The 23,775-nt window shown below is 51.3% G+C and overlaps 1 protein-coding gene across 1 annotated transcript in view; it reads right to left on the bottom strand.

Moving 5' to 3' along the window:
* Nucleotides 1-5,292: 5,292 nt before the first annotated feature.
* Nucleotides 5,293-23,775, bottom strand: part of GLIS1 (GLIS family zinc finger 1) — a 209,392-nt gene continuing 190,909 nt past the window's right edge. Inside the window, exons 8-11 of the mRNA XM_051999643.1 lie at nucleotides 22,507-22,669; nucleotides 7,889-8,064; nucleotides 7,044-7,214; nucleotides 5,293-5,804 (exon numbers count right to left, since the gene is read on the bottom strand). Coding sequence (XP_051855603.1) covers nucleotides 5,668-5,804; nucleotides 7,044-7,214; nucleotides 7,889-8,064; nucleotides 22,507-22,669 — 647 coding nt within the window. The 3' untranslated portion in view covers nucleotides 5,293-5,667. The remainder of the gene's footprint in view (nucleotides 5,805-7,043; nucleotides 7,215-7,888; nucleotides 8,065-22,506; nucleotides 22,670-23,775) is intronic.

Here is a 23,775-nt window from a genome sequence, read left to right as displayed (position 1 = left end):
GGTCCCTCCAGGGCCCTTCCCTGACATATCATCCTCCCCATTGCATCAGCTGAGCCAGCTGTGGGGCTGCCCAGCTGCCGGTTCCTAGGCCAGAGAAATGGTCAGAAAACCAGGGGAAGCCCCCAGCCCATGGAGAAGTGACCCGAGGTCGCCTGTCCAGTGCAAAATCAGGGCTGGAACTCCGATGTGCCGAGGAGGACTCAGCCCGGGCTGGGACCCCCGAAGGCAGAGAGCCCAGAGGCGGCGAGCCGTCAGTGTGGGTCAGACTGGGCCGCAGGGCCTGGCCACGGTCCGGCGCTGGTCTCTCCGCTTCATGTTGTTGTTGATTCCAAGAGTCAAACAAAACCTCAAGTCAAACCAAAGAGGCGCTTTGTGGTGAATCCCAGCAGAGTCGTAAAGGCAGCCTCACCCCCCACATGCCTGCGAGGGGAGGGGAAAACCAGCCTTTCGCCCGCCGATTCCTGCTAACGATGCCCAGCTGGCTGAACTCCCTGGGCCCAGGCCCTTGCCCCTACCAGCTGCCACTCCCACTTAACCCTTCTTCCTCTGGCCTCCCTGCTCAGGACAGACTGATCCCTTGGGTGCCAAACAGGGAGGCTTCCAGGGAAGGGCGAGGACCCGGGAGCAGGAACTCTGTGTGACGTGGGAATCCTACAGGCCTTGAGAGAAGGGCGAGCATTTTCATTTTTTCTCTTTCCTCAGATCCCTTCCCGCTTTTTCTTTCTTTCCTTCCTTTTCTTTCTCTATTTTTTCCTTCCCTTTTTTCTCCACTTCTTTCTTCCCTTTCTCCACTCATTCCTTCCTTTTTTCTCCACTCCTTCCTTGCCTTTTTTCTCCAATCCTTCCTTCCCTTTCTCTACTCTTTCCTTCCCTTTTTTCTCCATTCCTTCCTTCCCCTTCTTTCTCCACTCCTTCCTTCCCTTTCTTTTTCCATTCTTTCCTTCCTTCCCTTTCTTTCTCCACTCCTTCCTTCCTTCCCTCCCTCCTTTCTTCCTTCCTTTCTTTCTCTTCCTCTTCTCCTTTCTCTCTGCTCTTCCTCTTTCCTTCCATCCTAATCCTGAAGTTACATGGAAACCCTGCCAGCTCCCTGGGTGTTCTCTCCTCTCCCCGTTCTTGTTAATTATTAATGGAAACATGTTCTCATTGTATAAGTTAATATGACTTATCTGGATTTTATTAAAGAGGAACAAGGAGACTTAGTATTGATTTCTGAGCAATCCAGTTGAAGAGAACATCACCCTGTCCCTAATTACTCCCAGATAATTAATTACTGAGGGAGATCTCTGGAGTCAGGCCATTCCCCTCCCCACAGCAGAGCTCGGACCTTGGGGAAGGATTTCCTTGGGTCTCTATCCATACCTTTCTTCACCTGGCTCCTTAGGGAATTTCCCATCGTGCTTTTGGGGACTGGGGGACCAAAGCGGATGGTTGTGGGATAAATACCTTCCATCACATGACCATTTGAGCAACCATGTAGACAACGGGAGCCCCTTTCAGACCTTCCCTTAGTGCTGTCTGCCAGAACTGGATGTCTAAGTTCCATGATCCAGGCTCTTTCAATCTCAGTTTCCTATCTGTGAAAAATGGGTATGATAATAACAGCTAACTTTGTGAAGCTCGATGCAAAGTGCTTTGTAAGCTTTCACATACTTGGGAAATGTGCATGATTCTTATAATACAGAATAATAACGATATAATAACTAATATTTATATAGTGGCTTCTATGTGGTGAACACTGCTAAAATCTTGCTAAGAATCATCGCATTTGATCCTCACTGCAATCCTGAAGGAGGCTGTATTTACCATCTCCATCTTATAAATGATCAAATGGAGGCTGACGGAGACTGACTTACCCAGCGTCACACAGCTAATACCTTGCCTTCAACTGGCCCTCTTCTGAGTTCTCCCTAGGACTCGGAGTCTATAAAGCCATCATACAATGGGCATTCTTCATCCACTTTATTTTTCTCGAATGGATTGTTAGGTTGAAATCTTTTGGGCAATCACAGATCTTACAGCAAAGGTCCTGTGTTCTGGGGCTTATTGTAATCAGTGCCATCCCTCATCAACAGGAGTATCTCTCTGCTATAGGAAATCCTCCTTCCAGTCAGATTTTGTACAAGACCCCCTCTACCCGGTGAGCACCTATGCTCCCCAATGAAGATAATCAGAGAGCTGTTGGACAGTCGCCTGCACAGAGAATCTCGAGCATCCGAGTGCAGGGCAGAGGAGACTCCTTGTTGGGAGGAGCTTTATTTTGCGCTAACAAGTCCAAAGCTTTTTTGAAACCGATAAAAAGAGAGGCAGTAGATATATCGGGGCCCTCAATTCGCAGTCAAGAGTGAAGCTTTTATCTACTGTGGAAAGTCACGTTGCCTTCTATTCCCTTCTCAGGTTTTCATCAGGGATATTGCAGAAACCATTTTCTTTTTTTTTTTTAATTTCTTTTTTTTATTTTTATTTATTTATTTTTTATTTTTTATTTCCTTTTTTAGAAACCATTTTCAAAAAGATTTCAGAGGGACAAGAAAACCGGGTAAACGAGTTGATCTTTACCGATGTCCTTCGGGGCACTTTGTTTTGATACGATACCATCTATGATCTTTTCCACTTTTAGAAGAATCTTCCCCTCTTTAAGATCTTGAAAAACCAGTGAGTGTTTACAAAGTTCTCATCTCTAATATGAATTTCTTTTTTTTTCTACCGCTCAAATCCAGCTAACCTTTCCATTTCATGTTCCTAACTTTGTACATCTGAAGGTTCATATAAATGTTCATTGTTGTTGTGGTTGTTTAGAGGAACCGACATGGATAGAGAGCCAGGTTCAGAGTCAAGAGAAAAAACTAACTTGCTGATCTTTATTGGTGGAGGGAGTTCCCTCCTCTGCGAAACCTCACATCAATAAATGGGACTGCATTTTCCTAAGCCCCAACTTTCCATATGGCACCTGGGGAGCCAAGGGGGACAAAAGTTCAAATATGGCAGTTTCTCGGACCCGGAGCAAATAGACACAAAATAAAGCCATCCTGGAGGTGATTTTGAGATTTTCAATGTCTCAAAGAGGAACATTTCAAAATGAAGAAAAAGATAACAAGTTATATGACTGGCAAAGGTGATACTGACCCGTGGACCTACATTCTCATCTCTATGAAAATTTTATGGGAACGTTCTATGTAACGCACCCCTTGCATCCTTGAGGAAAACACGAGAAAGGGACCTGCCAAATAGTTTTCTCCATCGGGTCATATCTTCATGGTCACATATGAGTGAAAGTTGTAGAAAACACGAGAACTGGTTTTTATTATTTTTTTGTTGACTCAGAATAAATACCTGCTGCTGGACAGCGAACGACATCAGCCGTGAAGATTCCCTCCTCCAATAAGGGATCTCTCCAGCACTGTGGCAAAGTTAAACAAGATTCTTGCTAGATAACACTACAACGATCCTTGGAAAGGCAAGAGTAAATCAGGCCATGTTAAGGACAGCATTTATCGCTGTTCCGGGAGATGTCCCTCAATTGGCTACAAGAAATTGCTTTCTTTGGACTCTACATCCTAGAGCGTGAGATTTTTGCTTAATAAATGTTTATGGATTTTATATAGATTGTTTCTAGATTGATTAGTTCAGAGCTAGAAGGTGATTTACAGAAAAGACTCCTAATCGATGGCGTGGCCCTTCAGAGATACCTGAGAATCCCCCTGTCTAATGCACCAAGTTCCAGAACCACAGAAAACCTCCTCTGTTTGATTCCCTGTCATTAAGAGAAGTCAGTCTGGCCATCCATACGAGGAAGACAAAGAGGATGAGATGGGTGCGCTGGGGAGGCGGAGCAACGGCCCCTGCATCTGTCCTTCAGGGCCCAATTCTGGGGCAAACGTCACAGGTGGATCGTTCAGAACTGAATTAAAGCGTCAAGAAGGCATCTCGCCAAAGAGCTTGCCCTGCTCCCACCACAAAATCCCAGTTTTCTAAACCATGAATTACCTTCTGGGGATTGCTGAGAATCATGGTGTCCCCAGTAGTGGAGGAAACAGCTGCCCATGACCCATGAGACCCTGGAAAGGCGCGGGTGATGTGAGCAGCTGCTACGTGCTACCTGGGGTGAAACGGGTGTGAGGAAGCTCACATTGGGGGCAGAGGCGGGCGCCGTGAGTTGCCCCGGAGCTGCTACTCGGGGAGCGGGAAAGATCCAGGAAGGCCTTTGGGACATGGGAGAGCTTATCTTTGAGGATTCGTGGAGGATTAGGGGTCATGGCAGACAGAGTGGGTGGGCTGCAATATGACCCAGGGAAGGGGGACCTGACCTGATGGACAGACCACTGCTGGAGAGGGGACCGGTTCCCTCCTGTCTGTGCCCATGGTAGAAAAGTGGGTGGGCATCTAGGTGAGTGTAGTTGGGATTATTTGAAGGAATATGGCAGCTAGGGAGGCCCGAGGTGCATAGAGCGGAGCCAGGAAGACGCATCTCTCCGACTGCATGCCCCTGGGCAGGTCACTTCCCCCTGTCTGCCTCAGTTTCCTCATCTGTAAAATGAGCTGGAGAAGGCCATTTGGCCAACCGCTCTGTATCTCTGCCAAGAAAACCCCAGATGAGGTCCCAAAGAAACAATAACAAAAGGTGGTACAGTGGATAAAGTGACAGCCTTGGAATTGGGAAAACCCGAGTTCAGATTCTGCCTCAGTCACTTACTAGTTTTGTGATCCAAGGGCAAAGGGTAGAAGCTTTCTCAGCCTCAACTTCTCCACCTGTATAATGGAAAAACAACAGCACCTGCCTCACAGTTTCGGTGAGAATCAAATGAGATCACATGAGGTAAAGGGCCTCGTAAATGGCATCTATCAACGTTAGTTATTACTTTTTCCGGGGTGGATAACCGCTGATCTGGGATGAGAAGGCGGTCTCTGGTTGAGCATCCGGGGGATCTATCCTTGTCTCTGTTACTAAAGCTTAAAACTGCACTAAGACTTTTGGGACATGCCGGTGTGGAGGTAGCAGATACGCACGGTTTCTCCATTGCCATTGATAAAAACATGCTAATGGAGACAACTTCCTAGAGTCCCCTTACGTCCGTGACCTCCGTGGGCACTCACAGCCTTCCTGGGGAGCAGGGATCATTCCCATTTAACAGACGGGGAAGCCGAGGCCCAGAGAGAGAATCTGGCTGGCCGAGGCGGACAGCAGGCCAGTGTCTCAGCGCCAGCCTCTGCCCCCTCTCCGCGCTCCCGGCCAGCGAGGGGTGCCCTGGGTGCCCCCCCAAGCCAGCCTGCTTCCCCAGACACAGAGGGCCGCAGTTGCGCTGCGCATGGTTCCAGTTTTTAATGCTTTCTTGTAAAACTGAACATAGAAAACCAGCTGAGGAAATGGACGTCACTTCTGTACAATTTATATACATGAGGTCTGTGATCTTAAAATTAAAAAAAAGTCCCGATAACGTCTAGGAGGGCCTGGCTGTGCCCGGTACCCAGGGGAGCTTCCCTTCTGGGCCCGTGGCAGCCGCTTGGGCCGGGGGGCCGCGTCCCGGGGGGGCCGAGCTGTGCTGGGCGGGGGTGTAGCGGAGCTCATAGAAGCTTCCGGCCCTTGCTAATATGCGGGCCTGAAAACCAGGCTGGGGAGAAGCTTGGATACAAGGGGAGTGAGATGGGGAGCCTCGGGGGGCCGGGCTGGCCTTAGGTGTCGGTGTAGATGGAAGGGAGGGAATTCAAACAGGGGTCAAAGGAGCCATTGGGGAAGAAGCCATTCTCCTCTGGGCTGGTGGCGCCTGCTTCCGGGGGTCCACACGGGGCGTCAGACAGGGTATCATAGCCTGCCCGGAGAGAAGGGAAAAGAGCATGAGGTCGCCGATCAACGAGCATTTAGTAAGCACCTGCTGCATGCCGGGCACTGCGCTATGTCCTGAGAGGTAACTTCCTGCCGTCAACAGCAAACCTATAACAGGGGAGACGACACGCTCCTAGTGCTTAGAGCGCTACGAAAATCCTCTCATTTGATCTTCACAACAACCCTGAGGGGCTGGTGCTATTGCGACCCATATTACACATGGGGAAACTGAGGCAAATATCAGTTAAGTGACTTGCCCAGGGTCACATGACTAGTAAATACTTTATAATTCTATCCCTTGTTGCGCCGTTCAGCTGTCTTCTATCCTGTCATTTACTAGCCGTGTGGCCCTGGACTTGAGTTTCTTCATCTATGAAATGGGGAAAATAACCTTTGTATTTCACAGGGTGAATGCTAAGGCAGTCTTTCATGTGGAAATATGGACAATTCATAATATCATTATTCTTATATTTAAATTATATCCTTATAACAAACAAGGCCCAAACCATCCCAGAGATTCCAGTGAGAAGGTGAGAAGAAATAAATAAAGTCAAATCAGTTTCATTCCTAGAGTTTAGTATAGCGCATACAGTAGGTGCTCAATAAATGAATATCGATTGACTAATCCTGGGCTAGAAGGGGCCAGTTAGTCAACAATAAGCATTTTCTATGTGCTAAACCCTGAGGATGCAAAAGAACTCTGGCCAGTCACAGTGCATGCTGGGTAAATGAGGGGATTTTGGAGGAAAGGCACCAGCATTGATTAGTCCTGAGAAAGGTCTCCTGCAAAAAAAATCAGATCTGCGGGCAGGTGGGGGGCACTGCTGAGGCAAAGGCCCGGAGCTGGGAGATGGAATTATATGTGCATACAGTCGGTCAGTGTATCTGGACGCCGGAAGGATAAGATTAGAAGAGAGGAAAGGACTCAGCAGACCCTGAGCAGTCTCCGCATCTGGGGACTTTCCGTATTAGAGTCCTCCTGTCTCATCTCTGACCCCAGGAGGACAGGCTCCTCAGAAGGACCTACCCAAGGCTCTGCTCTGCATTCAGCAAGTGTTTAATAAAGGATGAAGAAACTGAAAGGAATCAGCCATGTATCCGATTAGAAGCTCCATGCGAGCAAGGAGGGTAAGCTATATTTGCACACAGAAGGTGCTTAATAAATGCTGCGTGACTAGCAGGCCCTAACATTTGTGTGTGCCCGGAGAGGAGGAGGGGCGGGTACCTTGGGCAGGTAAGGGGGTGCTCAGGGGGTGGTAGCCGTTGGCCCTCAGAGGATTATAGCCGTGGGGCTCTCCCGCCAGACCATCCCCGCCGCCGCTGGCCGGCTCCGCTGCCCTGTAGCAGTCCCCGTAGTGAAAGCAGTTCTGGATGGAATGGAAGCTGCCCTGGTAGCCTGGGGAGGAAGCACAAGGAGCCACCGTCCATGACCGGGCGACACCCCCTCTCCCCACTCCCGGCGCCTCTGGCCGGGGGACGGCTCCACATTCAGCAAAGGGCCCGGAACCCCCAGATCCGATGTGGCCCCAAGTTAACGGCCGGGGGAGCTCCACGGAGACCATGGTGGTATCCCCGGCACTGGAGCAGCGCCAGCCGCTCTTACCATCTCTGGTCCTTCCCTCCATAAGCCGGCCTCCCCTCTCTGACCCTCCTGCCGCCCCCAGAGCCGCCTTCCTATCCTGCCCCTTGCCCTGTGGGGGTTTGTGTTGGAGGCCCTCTGGGAGCCTGGGGTTCCAAGGCCCCATCCTGGGGTCTCTTCACTGGGGAGCCTGGGGGAGTGGGGCCCACGGTGTGTCCACGGGGACATTGTGGGCTGGGCCTGGAGACCTTGGAGAAAATCAGCCTAAAAAGCCTGTTCCCGAGGGCTGGAGTAAGGAAGGGGCTCTGCAAGCTCCAGTGTCCAGGAGAACTGGGAGCCGGGGCTAATTACTACAACCCCCAGTTATCTGCTTTTGGGGCTCTTCCTTCTCCTAGACTGAGCTCCCAAAGGGCAGGGAGGGGATCCCTGGCGGACACGGCCGTACGTCCTGCCCGGAGAGGCTCGGGGAGCAGACGGGACACCGTTCTTACCTTGGGGGGCCAGCGGCGGGGCTGCCGGGCTCTGGAACGGCGGGTAAGGTTTGCCGGGAAGGGTCGGGAAGGGGGGTCCTCCGGGGGGGTGGGTCTGTGCAGGCGGCAGCGGGTGTTTCTGCAGGAGGGCGGGCGGGATGAGCGCTTTCAGAGGAGTGAGGATGCTGGGAGTGAACCTGGGGAGGGAAACCAGACGGTGAATCGAGGAAGGGGCCGATGGGGGCGCCTGTGACATGGCGGGATCTCCTTCAGGGCCTTTGTTAAAAGAAACCTGGATTTCTGCTGACATCCAAGTGTAGATTTTTAAAAAACATCAGGAGATAGTGAGGAACAAAAGCTAAAAAGACAGTAAGATGTGTCCTCGATAGAATATGGGCTGAAGGACTGGCCAGGGCCCCGAAGAACTGGATGGGGCCCCAACAGACTGGCCGGCGCTCGAAAAACCTGGCCACGGACCACCGTTGCTGACACTCGCTGTTCTAACAAGCCCCTTTAGTCTGACGCTCAGGGTTCCAGAGTGTAATGTTCTATTTCCCCAAATCCCTTTAATCTCTGACATTCCGTGTTCTGAAATTTCTGAGTCCTTCGTGCTGTTTTCTTTCTTTCTTTCTTTCTTTTTTTTTTGCTATAGTTTTTTTTATTATTAAAGCTTTTTATTTACAAAACATGCACGCATAATTTTTCAACACTGACCCTTGCAAAACCTTGTGTTCCATATTCCCTCCCCCTGCACCCCTCCCCCCCGCGCTCCCCCCCCAGCCCCCTCCAGATGGCAAGTACTCCAATATATGTTAACATGGTAAAATACCTTCCATTCCATTTTCTCCAGTCCTTCCCAGTTCTGACTTTCTCTAAGGCCTTTTGGCCTCCATGGTTTTAGGTTCCAAGGCAATCCTCTCTGCTCTAAGGTCCCGCCTCCGTCTGACACTGTCCTAGGCTCTCCTCGTCTCCCTCCCCCAACTCTGGGTCATTCCACAGATCCTCGTTGTCCCTTGGTCTGGGCTGCCCCATAACTCACAGGTGCCCTAATGAAGGCCTCTCCTAGACTGCCCAGTTCTGTCCCGAGCTCTCCCTTCTCAGAGCAATAATCCTTCAGGGCCGACCCCTGGGGGGAGCACCCCGTCCCCTTCTGGCTCATCGTCATCACTCCGGGTAATAAGGGAAAATGCTTAATGGCTGCCTGGCTGCAGAAGCAGCAAACTCATGGGCCCCAAGGCCTGGGCTCCGGGGTCCGCCTTCATTTTGTTTCAATCCACTGAAGGCAGACGGCTCCTGGGGCTGGAGGGGAGACCCGAGCCCAGCCGGCTTCCACGTCAGCCCTCGGCCTCCGGGAGCCACCCCTGGAGGGCACTGGGCTACCCACGGAAGTCACGGCTGCCAAGGGGGAGGGAGGTCAAGGGCAGGATCGCAGGAGCTGGGAAAGAAGTGGGCTCCTCCCTCGTCCCAGCTGCAAGATCTTGGCCAGGGCGTTTCCATTCCTGGCCCTCGGTTTCCTCATTTGTAAAATCAAGGGGTCGGACTAAATGATTTCCAAGCTTTCTCCCAGCTCTGACACTCTCTGTTCTATGCTTTCTCTCACCTCCAACATCCCCTGTTCTAGGTCCTTCCCTGTTCTAGGCTCCCCCCAGCTCTGAGGAGTGCTACCATTGTCCTGGATGTAAGTCTTCATCCCTTCCAGCACTCGCCAGCTTCAAGGTGACCTCTGCTTTGGGCGCTCTTGCCACCCTCCGCTCTAAGGGTTTTTCCAGGCTCATCATACTCAGAGTTTATGAAAGAAACCTGTGAAGGGAGGTCTTAAGGGCACCTTGAGGAGGAGAAGGAGTGGGGGGAGCAGCATAGAGACGGCTGCCCCTTTGGGGCAGATCAGTCACAATGCGTTCTTGGCTCTCCCTCCAGGACGGGGTCTCAGCTGCTGGGAGATCTGGTTCTGGTTACCGGCTCCAGAGCTTTAAAGCCAACAATGAAACACTCGTCTCTAATCTATAGAGTGGAACCAGGGCCGACTCCCAAGAAGCTGAGACACAAGGAAGGGAGCTTCTCCAGGCCCTCTGAGGGACTAAAAGGTGCCCGGGCTGCGCTCTGTCCCCCGCCCCCCCGAGTCCCAGGAAAAGGATGAGAAAAAAGGCTCCTCTGAGGACTCTGCCTCTTTGTGGCCCCCAACACCGAGCTCCGAGCTTGCGGCACACAGTAGGCTCCTAATACATGTTGGCTGACTTGATTTGTGCCATTTACTGAAGTTCGGCCCGTCATCTTCGCCATGAGATGTGAATCCGGCCACCCCCGCGACCGCCGGCCCGCGCCAGCTCAGAGAACACAGGGGCTCACTCCCGACAGGGCCAGCGGCCTTCCCCTTCCCAGGGCACTTACTGGGAGCCACACGGAGTGGGGGAGGGGGCAATTCTCCTACACATGCTCCCCTAACTCACCCTGCGACCTCCAACAAGGCTTAGCCCAAAGTGAGGCAGGGAATGGCTCCCCCCTTACCAGAGGCCTTCGGTCAAAACAGTCCTCCTCTTCCTCACCCAGCCCCAGGCAGGGGGGAGACAAGTGGCAAGAGAAACAAATCAAGGTTTTTCTCCAAGACACAAATATATATGTACATATGTATATCTCCACAGCTATATAACTGGCTTCCTGGGGAGAAGTGTGTATGTATGTATATATTTATATCTGGCTTACCAGGGCGAGGCGTTATAGTCACCCCTGGGATCGGAGGGGCAAGGAATAAGGAGGAGGCGGAGAAGAAGGGGAGGAGAAGAGCACGGACGCCTCTCGGGGAAGGGGGTCCTGAAGGAGACGAGCGATAGTCTCTCAGCTTGGAGGAAGTTTCTAAGCCCGGGGAGACCTGGGGATGCTGCTGGGAAGAGCCTGAGAACCAAGAGCAGAGAGAATCCTCTGGGGATTCCAGGCCGGGGCCCTTTTCAGAATCAGTGGCAGGTGAGACACGGGGGGAGAGGGGGCAGGAGGTGAGAGCCCGTGAGACACGGAGCAGCAGCCTCATCGTCCAGCCAGCAACGGACCCCCTCCTGCTGCAGCCCTAAAGGGGGGAGGGCATCCAGCTGTAGAGGGGCAGAGCTCTGGAGACGGCTGCGTGAAACAAGGACGCTCACAACAAGGTGTCAACTCAGTGGGACTGAGGAGAGGATGTTTCTCCAGTTCCCATAAATACTTAGTGCTTAGCATGGTGATGTTATGGCTCTCTAGTTCACACACGCTCAGTGTGCTGTAGTGATGTCATTGTACTAAGGTATATAAGGGCCAACAAGGACTAGAAGAGGGACCCTCCAGCTCTGACCCTCCCTCTGGTGGCGCTCCTGCCTCCTGCCTCCTGCACTAAGATCAAGGCTGGGCCAGAATAAAGTCTCTAGACTCTCTTCCTGATCATCCTCGTGGTGTTTTTCCTGCTGAGACTGAGGCCCGTCCGGAGGACCTCCATTAAATGGGGATATTAATACTGAAGCTCTGGGCCTCCTTCAAGGACCATGATGAGAGCCAAAGGAGACAATGGCTGTGTCAAAAGCTTCACAGACTGTAAACTCTTTGTTAGCACACAGGAAAGTATCCCACAGGAAGCTTAGTGCCCGTCTCCCTCCCTGCCCACCTACCCAGTGCTGGACAGCTCCCGAGGGGGCAAATCACAAAGGGAAGTCAGCCCTGCGCCGGGACCCAGCATAGTCACCAGAACAACCCGGCCTCGTTAAGTGTTTGCTGACTGACTTATTCCCAGGAAATCCTGCCCTCGGAGAGCTTCTGCCTGAGCAGCTGGGACCCCGCTTCCTCCAGACCACAAGGAGTCCACAGGGAGGGGGCAAAGGCGGCCTGGAAGCCGCAGTCTGTGGTCTAATACAGAGAGGGAGAGCAAGCAGGGGCCCCCGGGGCCTTCTCAGAGAGCCAGACCTGGTTATCTTACAGAGAGGGAAACCAAGGCCCAGAGGAGAAGGGGGTTCCCAAGGCTGCCGGTGAGTTAGTCACAAAATAGGGCACAGCCAAGGCCTCCTGAGCCTAAATTGGGGCTCCTTCCATGAGACCAGCGGGTCTTCTTCCCTCGCCTGCGGTCCTGAATCCATTTTGAGGTTCATAAACAGGGCAAATTTGGGGGGGCAGCCATCTTCAGTGGCCCATATAGCACATCTGTGCATTACAGAAATAAACCATGTATTGGGCAGAGGCTCCTTCCTCATGTTGGCATCTGTGGGGAAGGATCTAAATTAAAACACACCATGGAGTCCCCGCCCGGCTCCTGCTGCCCTCCCCACCCTCCAAACCAGACTCCCTCCTGAGCCATTATTCCCAGAGTGCTCTTGGTCTCAGTTTGGGTTTCCAAGGTCACCTCCTACAGGAAGCCTTCCTGATTTCTCTGGTTGTTAGCACAGCTCTGGGGAGGTGGAGGAGGGGGGTTGACCTCAGGTCTTCCTGGCTTTCAGGTCCCTGTCCACTACCCCAGACTGTCTCTCCTAAAACAAACAGAGAGGAGAAATCCAAGGTAGCTGGGAGGGAAGCGGGGGCAGGGAGGATAGGAAAAGCACCATGTCAAGTTGGTGCCTGGGCTGAAGCTTGAATAAAGAGGGGAATTCTGGGAGGGAGAGATGGAGGCAGGGTCCTCCAGGTGTTTAGGGGCCTTCTCCTTCCATGCTCTGGAGACCCTCCAGGCCGGGCTGCACCTGCAGAGACTGGGAGGAGCCCATAGGGCTGGGGACTTGTTGGGTGACCCCGGAAAAAATTGCTTCCCCCTCGAGTTTCCAGAACCTGAGGCCCAGAGAGGTGACAGGGCTGGCATTGGAATGCCTAAGTTCTGAAGGACAGTTCTGGATTGGAGAACCACCAAGAAGTTTGCCAGCTGAAATAATCCATGTTCTAAGGTTCAAAATCCTAACTTTTATTCTAAGCTCCCCCCCAGCCCTGACATCCCCTGTTCTAAGCCCCTTCCCAGCTCTGACACCCCCTGTTCTAAGCTCCCTCCCAGCTCTGCCATCCCCTGTTCTAAGCTCCCTCCCAGCTCTGCCATCCCCTGTTCTAAGCTCCCTCCCAGCTCTGACCTCCTGGGTTCTAAGGGTCCTTCTAACTCTGAGATCATACACCAAGATAGCTGTCAATACAGAATTCTAGAAACCTAAGCTATTAACCAAACTGGCCCCTACTGGAGATAAGACATTTCTTCACAATATTAATGGAAAGTGGCAACAAAGTGTTAACAGGAGACATTGGGGTTAATTCTATTCAAGGTATCAATGATTCAAAGAAGTGAGCGCTTGGACATCTGGCCCCTGCTCCCATAGGTCCTCGGAACGGGACTCCGGGCTCCTTAGAGCACAGGCTGTTAAATGCAGAGAGATCCTGCATTTATGCAGTACCTACTGTGTGCAACTCCAGTGCAGTCCCCAGCCTCTACGGTCTCCACAGACTCCAGATACAAGACACGGAGATTCCCCTGGGGGACAGAGGCATTTTCCTTGGACGGAACAGGGAAGGATTGGGGAGCACCACAGTGTCGCTGTCCGGTCCGAGGGGCTTCCGCCCATGCCATTTGCCCCGCTCTAATGTGCCCATTCAGAAGGCCACAGCGTGATGATGTGGCAACCTCCAAATTATTAGGTCTTGGGAAGCACTCGGTGAGAACCCTGCCCGGACCAGACCCCGCGGGCAGGAAGAAGGCCGGGGAAGTTCCTGTTCCTTCCACTTGTCGCAGGGGACTGAGCAATGGGAACGCAGGCCTCTCGGGGCACGTGTCTGTCCTTGCAGAGAATTATAAAGACACACCTTCTTGCTGGATCTATCCAACACGTGGGGGCTTGGTGAGTGACCCATGGGAGGTCAAGGAGTTTCCTGACCGGCTTCTAGACCACAAAGACTCAGGGCTGAGCTCAAACTGAGCTGCACCACAAAAGGATGACGAGGTCCCTCCTGCACCAGCTCTGAACTTTTCCTTCCAGAGAATGAGAAAAATAAGAGCGGGAGCTACACGGCTATATCCCACTTCCTCCCTCTGGGCCTTATTCGGCTTTGTGCCACTCCCAGGGCCGTGCAGACGGTAGACATTAAATAAAAGGCACAGAACCGAACCGGGTTCTGCCGTTTCCTGAATGGATGGAGTGAGAGAAGAGCTTCCAAGGCAGCCACATCTCATGACGTGGGGAAGAGTCTTCCCACCAGCGGTTCAGATTGTACACCATGGATCGCTTATCCCCGTCCTCCCAGAAATCAAACAAAACCAGCAGAAAGTGATTACAGAGGCACGTGAAGTCAGGGGATCGAGAAAAGCTTCACGTAGAAGGTGGGATTTGAACTTAACCTTGAAGGCTTACAAAAGGGGGAGATGAGAGAGGGCATCCCAGGCAGGAGCCAGTGCAAAGGCGTGGAGATGGGAGATGTAAGGGACAGCAAGAAAGACAGATTCGAGAACTATAAAAGTGTATGAAAGGGACCAATGTTTAGGAGGGCTGGAAAACAGACCGGAGCCAAATCGTGAAGTCCATTCAATGCCAAACAGAGGCCTTTATATTTGATTCTGGAAATACCAATGAGTCACTGGGATTTCTTGAGCTGTTTTAGGAAGATCTCTTCCTCAGCGGAGCTGGAGAGGGAGAGGAGGCAGCAGGGCCAAGCAGGAGGCTGTTGCAAGAGTCCAGCAGTTATTCAGAGGCTTCTTTGGGAAGGTGATTTTTTCCCTCATTTTTTGGGATCTTCCCCTCTTTGGAGAGCTCGAAGCCCTTCAGACTTAGCTACCTAAGCCATGATATCCTCTGTCTATCTGCTCCCTTTCATCTGCCCTTCCAGGATTTGAACCTGGTTCTCTGACATCCGGCGACTTCCGTAATTAGCCGAGACCACTGAAGCTCCCCACCTGCACGAGGGCGGGGACTCACGACTAGGAGACCCCAGGCCCTGAGTTACCGATGTGTTCGTGTGAGCCGCACCCCCTACAAAAGCTGCTGGTTCGTGATCTGGTCGAGTTAAACCCTAAGGAGGAAGGAGCTGGGAGCCGGCAGAGTTTGTTTTCCCACCCCCAGCCTGCTCGAGATGAAAATTTACTGTCTTCACAGCGGCTGCTATTAAACAGAACCTGTCGTTATTCGCAGCAGACGCCCTAGCGTGTGTTGAAAGAGCACGGAGCTACCTGAAGTCTTAAAAATGAAATACCGAAGCAAAACGGAGCAAGTCCGCCGAGGGGGGCCGCTCTCGGTCGGCCCAAGCGGGCCTAAGTTAAACACTCTGGCTCTCAAGAAAACACATATAAATTAATAGAAAACGACTTGTCCTGGCACAAGGAGGGCTCTGCCTTCAACCCCCTCTCAAAACAAATCGAATATGAATACGACCAAACCCAACCCTCTACCTGCCCGAGAGCCAGGATAAATATCTTCGGTAATGAAGTCAGAGCCTCTTAGAACATCTGTGAGTAAATTAGATAGTTCTGTCAAACTCCTTTAATGTCACAGGAAACCCTCTGGGAGCAGGGAATGCTGGACTGGACATTGACTTTGGCAAGAGAGGCCAGAATACGAGTCCTCCTTCTTCCCTTGGCCTACAAAGGGGGAGGGGACTGAAATCGAGCCCAGCTCTCGTGTCCAAACATGACTGGCCTTTTTGTTCTCCAGTCGGGGGAGGTCCCGGTGTCTCGGCCACTTTGGTGGCTCCATAATTCACGTGTGGGACGGGCCCCTCTAAGGGGTGGGGTGGGGGCTGAAGAGGTGACCTATCATCACGGGCTGGCCGTGTACTTACCCAGAGATGCAAGGACGGGCCCGCGGGCGTTAACGTTCTGGCCGTGTACTTACCCAGAAATGCAAGGACAGGCTCACAGGCGTGAACGTGCTGGGCAAGGACGGGTGATGGACGGAGCGGAGCTGGGGCTGCGGCCCGACAGGAAGGGGCTCGAGCGCTGGCTGTTTATTTGGCGTCCACCAGGAGGGTGTGTGAAGTATCTTGGAGAACGGGTCATTTGAGGAGCAACTTACAAAACAGGCTGAAAACCAAGGGAGTTTTTCTTTCCCGGGGGGGTAAGGGGTGAGATGATGTCTGTCTCCACCCACCCCTATTTCAGCTGTATCTCCCCTCACTCCTGAACATGCACGTGGGAAATATAAAGCCTTCCCAACGTGGCTGAGAAAGATGGTGGACACGGGGTCAGATTGCATTAGATGACCTACAAGATCTCTGGGATTTGCTCCGGATGGGATTTACCGGGAATTGATACTCATCTCAAAGGGCGGCCTCAGATCTCCAAAAGACAAATGATTAAATGAACAGATAAGCCACGGAAGAGAGAACAGAAATTCTAAATAATGACCTGGAAAAATGTTTAACTTCACTGATAATCAAAGACATTCCAATAGAAACAAGTCTAAGACATCACGGCCCGACCTTCTAATTGGCAAAAATAAATCAAATTGATAAAAAAACAAACCTACACTGGTGAAGGGAGAGGTCTACACATACACTGCTGGTATTATTGTAAATCAGTTCAGTCTTTCTAGAAACTACCTGGTAAGGACACATTGGATCATTAAACCAATCGTATTCTTTGACCTTGGGATTCCACTAGTACGAACATGCTATTAAACAAATCACTAAAACAGAAGGGAAAATGACCTCGTTATACTTAAATAGTGACAGCTTTACACGTCTGGCTGTCTCACTTTTCTTTAAGCTTTTGTTCAACTTCCCTTTTGACCCCTATGATAAAGATTCCTCAGGCCGGCATGGAAGGCCCTTGCCAACTGGGCCCTTTTCACAAAACTCTCTTCACGCCTCCTCCATTCCGGCCCAAACTAAGTTGTTCCTGAACTTCCATTCTCTCCCTCTAAGCATCTTTCGAAGCCACTCCCCATGTTTGCGATGCCTTCTCTCTTGCCAACCTTTCTCTTAGAATTCTTCTCTTCCTTCTGGGCTCTGCTCAGGTAGCTCCTTTTTTATGAAGCTTTCTTGGATCTTCCCATCTGTCAACATTCTCTTCCTCGACCACAATCTTGTATTCATTTCTCTATGTACGTATCCCCATCAGCAGAACGTAACCTTGAGGACAAGGAGTATTTCATTCTGGTCTTTGTATTTCCAGCACTTGGCGTGGTACCTAACACACAGTAGATGCTTGACAAATGTTTACTGAAATGAAATCTAAATGGGCCAACTTGGAGTCCTGAAATGGCAACATGTTCCAAGTAAGGGAGCAGAAGAGAAAATGTAAATTGTACCTAATGACGTATATACTATGTTTAATCTCACTAATAGTGAGATTGAATAATGAATAATGAATAAAAATGAAATCCCTTTAAGGTATTACTTCACACTTAACCAATTGGCAAAAATAAGGAAAAAATGCAAATTTCTCCATCTTCTGGAGAAATACATGTGCTTATACATTGTTGGTGTTATTGCAAATCTGAATAATATCTTTAGAAAGTAATCAGGCAATAAAATGAAATTTCTTTGATGGATCATACTCCTTTGGCTCAGTCATCTTGTTACCAGAAACACACTCCAAGGAAATCATTAAAAAGAAAAACATGTCCCAGTTATAAAGGAATGTTTGTAGGTGAAATATTTCTAGCTCCGGTTCTGGTAAATGAATAAAATTACTGACACGGTCCATGGTATGGGAATGTCTATAGTACATCAATATATGGACACCTCTCTTATTATCGCCCAATCTCCTTTTCATCCTCATACTGCGATAACTTGCTGTTCTGCCTTGGCAGGTGACTTTCTGCCTTGATGACTCAGTTAAGTCACTGAAAAGTTGCTACTGGCAAAAATGGGTTGATCCCAGAAAGAAGAGAGCAAAGAGGGTCTGAACTGTGGAGGACTTCCGAGATCATCCTATCCAAGCATCCATTCTCGCACCCAGTCCCGAGCCTCACTCAGGCGCTCATCCCCTCACACCCGAACCACTGCATTAGCTGCTGGGGTCTCCCTCTCCCAACTCTCTTCCCCCAACAGCCCATCTTCCACTCAGCTACTGAGGTCACTTTCTCTAAAGTGCAAATCTGACCACATCACCCTCCCACCATCAACTATCTCCAGGGGTCCTCCCTGACCCGCAAGATCAAATATGAAATTTTCAATCTGGCATTTAAGCCTTTCACAACCTGCCTACATTTTATCCTTCTCTGTCCAGTTCCATCAGGCTCCCTGCTGTTCTTCACATGGCACGTCCTTTCCTGACACAACGCATCTGCCCTGGCTGTACTCCCCCCTCCCTCCCCACTGTGGGCTCCCTGCAAGCAGAGACAGCTGATTTTTGCTTTTCTTCCAATAACCAGCATTTAGTACGGCGTCCGGCCCAGTGTGAGCACTTAGTGAGCGCTTGTTAAGTGACAGACTGAGGGAAACTCAGAATTGGGGACTGAGTCCATCCCAGGCCCGAGGAGCAGCCGGGGCAAGGACGAGAGGGTTGGAGCGAAGGAAAAGCAGCACTATGGCCGGGTCCTCCAACATTCCCAAATGCCAAGAAAAGGCAGGAAAAAGCCAAACTCGGCCAACAAACCTGGATCCTTCCAGTGGCAGGGAACTTACTATCTACTGAGACTGCTCTGATTTTAGGAGCAGCTGGTGGTGCAGTGGGTAGAATACCAGACCTGGAGACAAGAAAACCTGAATTCAAATCCAGCCTCAGACCCTCACTAGTTGGGTGACCCTGGCAAGTCACTTGACCCTGTTTGCCTCAGTTTCCTTGTCTGTAAAATGAGCCGAGAAGGAAATGGCCAGCCCCTCTGGTGCCTTTGCCAAGAAAACCCCAGACGGGGTCATGAAGTCAGATGTGACTGAACAATGATGTTTCAGGAGCGGGGCAAAGTTGCACATTAATTTTCAGGAGGTTAAAAGAGATTTTTGCAATGGTCCAGTTCTCCTGGTTTAAGGGCTCTGCCAAAACCCCCCAGTGCTATAAAAGTCAGGCGCACACGCAAGCGGTTGTTACCAGGCAAATCCTGAGGATACTGAAAGAATTTGTGCATGCGGTTCCTGGACAGCTGCTGGCGCCCCTGCCCAACCCCCAAGGAGGCAGAACTAAGGAGGAAAGCTGGGGCTGCCCGAAGGGGAGCAGGCCTGACGTCGGTCCACCTTCGCCAAACTCTTCCGAAGGAAGCTCAACGGCCGGCAATGGGCCTTCCGAGGGAGATGTTTCCTGACTGAGTGGCCACGGGCATTCTTCTGCGTGCCTTATCGTGCAGGAACAAGAGCAGCCTGCCTGGTCCCAGAGGACAGAACAGGGAGGACGGGGCAGGGAGACGGGCCCAAAGTGGGATGAGTTGCCTCGGCAGCCCAGCTCCTCCTCCCTGGGAGTATCCAAGCAGAGGCCCGCTCCTTGGAGGAGCCATGTGGGGGTTCTTGTCCATGGACGGGTCGGCTCAGTCGGCCCACGAGATCCCGGGACTTTCCCCGGAGGATTCAGTCACATTTAACAGACATCGAAGGGAGGACACTCAAGAAGGGAGACGGCCGTTCCCTGTTGGATCTAGACCAGACACAAGATGTGAGCTGCTCATCGTGGCTCTCCCGGCTCTGAGTGCAAGGGAATCCTCTTTTCTCCCTCACACGCTACACTCAAGGTCAAGTGGCCTGCAAATCATCATTTCATCTCCCATCTCCAAGCCTTTGTACGGGGGGCTGCCTCCCACTGCTGGAAAGCTGTCCCCGCTGATGAGTCTTGGAATCCTTAGGGTTCTGTCCTATAAGAAGCCCTCATTAGTGCCACTAACAACTCAGTGAACGTTTCCCACATATCTGTGTATATTTAACATATTTCAGTGTAATTAGTTAACAGATCTGTGTATTGATTTTATATACTTATGTATGCTTATCTCACATATCTGCAGGAATTTATTTCATATACTTATATGTAGTTAGTTAATATATTTTAAGCATATTTATTTCAATATTTGTGTATTTCATATACTGAAGTGTTTATTTCAATATTTGTGTCTATTTATTTCACATTTGTACATGTTTAATATAGTCAAGTATTTATTTCATATATTTATGTGCATTTAGTTTGCATGTATTCATTTCATACACTTGCACATATTTAATACATTTAAGCATATTTAACATTTGTGTGTATTTCAACACTTATGTATATTTATTTCACATATTTGGGTGAATTTTGTCATATACTTAACATGAATTTATTTGGGTGAAATATCTGTGGGTATTTCACACACTTGGACATACTTAATATATTTAAGGGTATTTCATATACTAATGTGCATTTAATATATTTTAAATTAATTTAGTGCATATATTTATGCATATTTATTTCAATATTTGTGTGTATTTATTCCACATATTTCATATATTTAAGTTCACTTATGTCATATACTTCTGTGTATTTCTCCCATATTTGCATGTATTTATTTCATATATTTTTAAGTGTATTTATTTTCCATATTTATGTGTATTTGCTTCACATATTTGCATGTGTTTATTTCTTATATTTTAAGTGAATTTATTTCATGTATTTGTGTATTTATTTTACATATTTGCATATAATATTTAATTGCTTATTTCATATACACATACTACTTGTGTATTTATTTCATATATTTTAAATGAATTTATTTCAACTATTTAGTGTATTTATTTCACATATTTGTGAGTCTTTATTTCCTATTTGAAGCGTATTTATTTTACATATTTATATGTATGTATTCCATGGATTTGTGTGTATTTTACATATTTGCAGGGAACTAATACATTTAAGTGTTGATGTCAGACTTCTGTGTATTTATTTTATATATTTATTCCATGGATTTGTGTGTATTTTACATATTCGCACGGAACTAATACATTTAAGTGTTGATGTCAGACTTCTGCGCACTGATTTCCCATATTTGTGAGTATTTATTTCCTATTTGAAGCGTATTTTACACATTTATGTGCAGTTATTCCGTGTATTTGCGCGTATTTGACACATTTGCATGTAACAGAGGACGTGTTTATTTCACCCGCGTGTGCACTATTTCCCGTCTGTGGGCATTAATTTCACGCACGCAGCTCCCTGAGGGCGGGGCCGCTCCGTTAGCCCGCGTGCCCCGACACCGGCCCGGCCTCCGCCCCCGGGATAAGAAGCCCAGGTTGGGGGCGGGGCCGACACACCTGTCCCAGCCTCGGAGGGACCAGCCTGGAAGGGGGCGGGAAGTGTTCCTTTCGGGCCTCGGGGCCCCAGCAGGCCCCGCGGGCAGAAGTCCGGGTCAGAGGTCGGACCTGCGGGATGGCGGGGGCTCCCTAACGCTGGGACGCCCGGTAGTGAGCTCCCCGTCGGTGGCAGAGGCGGAGCGGGGGCACGCCGGAGGCCGCGGGCCGGGCTTGCACCTCATCTTTCCTCTGCCGCAAGAGCCCGGGCGCCCCGTCTCCCCAGCTCCCTCCTCTGCGGGAGGGCTTGGAGGGTCCTCCTCGCTCTTCGCAAGCGCCCCTCCCCCATTACCCAATTCTAGCCCGGGGGGAGCTCCCCATCACCGCCAAGGGAGGCGGAGGGGGGAGGGGGGAACCAGCCGAGACCCCGCCTTTCTCGGGGTCCTCCAGCGAGCACGTTCGGCCCTTCGGCCCGTCAGCCGCGGGGGCCGGCAGAGCCAGCCTCAGTTACCCGGCGCCTGGGACCTCCGCGGGGTCCCGGCGGCCTTCTGGGGCCCTGGGCTGCCGGGGGTGGGGGGTGGGGTGAGGGGCGGCCGCCGAGGGGGCGGGATGGAGTAACCAAAGGACTGAGCATGGAGCCCGCTGGGGAGGCCTGGGCTGCCCCTGGAGGCGGCCTGCTCCCTCCTCCTGGACCGGGAGGCCCAAGTCTGGCCTTGCTTCTGCCGGGGCGCGCGGGTAAACCGAGACTGACGGCCTCATCTTCCCGCTCTCAGTTTCTCCTTTTTCAGAATGAGCCCAGTTTGATAAACTAAGCCACTAAGATGCCTTCCTGCTCCAACAATTACTGTTCTAAGCCCCTCCCAACCCTGACATTGCCTGTTCTAAGCTCTGACACTCCCTGTTCTAAGCTCTGACATTGCCTGTTCTAAGCTCCCTCCCAGCCCTGACACTCCCTGTTCTAAGCTCCCTCCCAGCCCTGACACTCCCTGTTCTAAGCTCTGACATCCCGTTCTCTCCCAGCCCTGACACTCCCTGTTCTAAGCTCTGACAGACCCCTGTTCTAAGCTCCCTCCCAGCCCTGACACTCCCTGTTCTAAGCTCTGACATCCCCTGTTCTAAGCCCCTCCCAGCCCTGACACTCCGTGTTCTAAGCTCTGACACTCCCTGTTCTAAGCTCTGACACTCCCTGTTCTAAGCTCCCTCCCAGCCCTGACACTCCCTGTTCTAAGCTCTGACATCCCCTGTTCTAAGCTCCCTCCCAGCCCTGACACTCCCTGTTCTAAGCTCTGACATCCCGTTCTCTCCCAGCCCTGACTCTCCCTGTTCTCAGGCCCTTCTGACTGAAGTTTCTGAGCCATCGAACCTCATTTCCCACCTGGTCACGAGGCCGTCCCCGCCCCCCTCGCACTCACAGCCCTGGGAAATAAGCGGGAAAGCCCGTTCAGAGGCTGCTTTGCTGTGGGGTTTTCTCTGCGAGCGTTTGCCTGTAACCCCCTTCCCCCGGTCCCCAAGCACAGCGCTGGCGGGCACCCGGACGAGGGGTCACCTACCCGTCCCGGGCGCTCTCGGCCGCCGGCAGAGGTGACAGGTGGTGGTGGGCGCTGGCCATGGCCGGGGAGTCCAGTGGGTGGTGCCTGGAGGGGCCGTCCTGAGTGGGGGGCAGCATTCCAGGAGCCAGTCCGTTCTGAGGGGCACCGGAGCCGGGGAACAAGCCTGCAGGACGGGAAGCATCCCCATGTCACCCAGCAGCTGGCAGCGAGCCCCCTGCCCCATGCCCACTGGGCCCCGGCATCCTTCTTCACCCAGGATCCGGGCTCATGGGGGCAGAGTGTGGGGGACCAGGCCCAGCTGAGGAGTGTCCGGGCTCAAGTCTGGGGGCTGGGGGCGAAGAGGCCATCAATTGGTAGGAGAATGTCTGCAAAAAGGCGACCAGGGTGCCCGAGGGGCCTGGGACACTGCCATCTAGTCCAGCCCCAAGTCCCGAGAGAAGGGCCCTCAGGGTCCCAAAATCAGAAAGGGAACCCGAGCAATCAATCATTTATTAAATACCTACTGTGTGCTAGGCATTGTGGAACTCATCAATTAATGAGCATATAATAACTCCTACTATGTGTTAAGTACTAGATTCACAGGGTCAATCAGTGAACATTTATTAAGCTCCTTTTATGTGCTAGATAAGGGTGGTTCATGGAGTCGATCAATTAATGAACATTTTATTAAGCTCCTACTGCATGGTAGATTTTAGATTGTCATGTTAATCAGGAAGCATTTATTAAGCTCCTATTACATGCTGGATATTGGATTCTTAATCAGGAAGCATTTATTAAGCTCCTACTGCATGGTAGGTTTTAGATTCTCATGTTAATCAGGAAGCATTTATTAAGCTCCTATAGCGCGCCAGGCTCTGTGCTAAGCTGTCTTCAGGGGGCTTGCATTTCCCACACCAGAAAATGCAGAATCTGTGCCCGATGAACCCGGGAAGGGAGGGGGAGGGCGCTTTAACCTGAGGCCCAAGGGAACCTCCACCTCCCGACACCCAACCCGGCCTCCCAGAGAGGGGCTGGCCACCGCCCGGCGGTCTGGGACCCGCCCCCGGCCTCCGCCTCTGCCCGCCAGGACCCGCCCCGGAGCTGAAGGAGCCTGAAGGTGTCCGGGGCAGGAGGGGACGGCCGGCCCTTCCCCCTGTCCCAGAGGGGCCCAGGGGAGACGGGAGACGGGACTTCTTTCCCTCCACCAAAGCCGGGGCTGCCTGGGAGGTGGGGAGTGCCCGTCTCCCTGAGGAGGGAGTCTCCTCCTGACCTCTGAAGCTCTGGGGGCCT

This window comes from Antechinus flavipes, chromosome 4, assembly GCF_016432865.1.
Source record: "Antechinus flavipes isolate AdamAnt ecotype Samford, QLD, Australia chromosome 4, AdamAnt_v2, whole genome shotgun sequence".
Classification (NCBI taxonomy): domain Eukaryota; kingdom Metazoa; phylum Chordata; class Mammalia; order Dasyuromorphia; family Dasyuridae; genus Antechinus; species Antechinus flavipes.
Note: the sequence above shows the minus strand (reverse complement) of the source record. Positions and strands in the feature narration are given on the sequence as shown.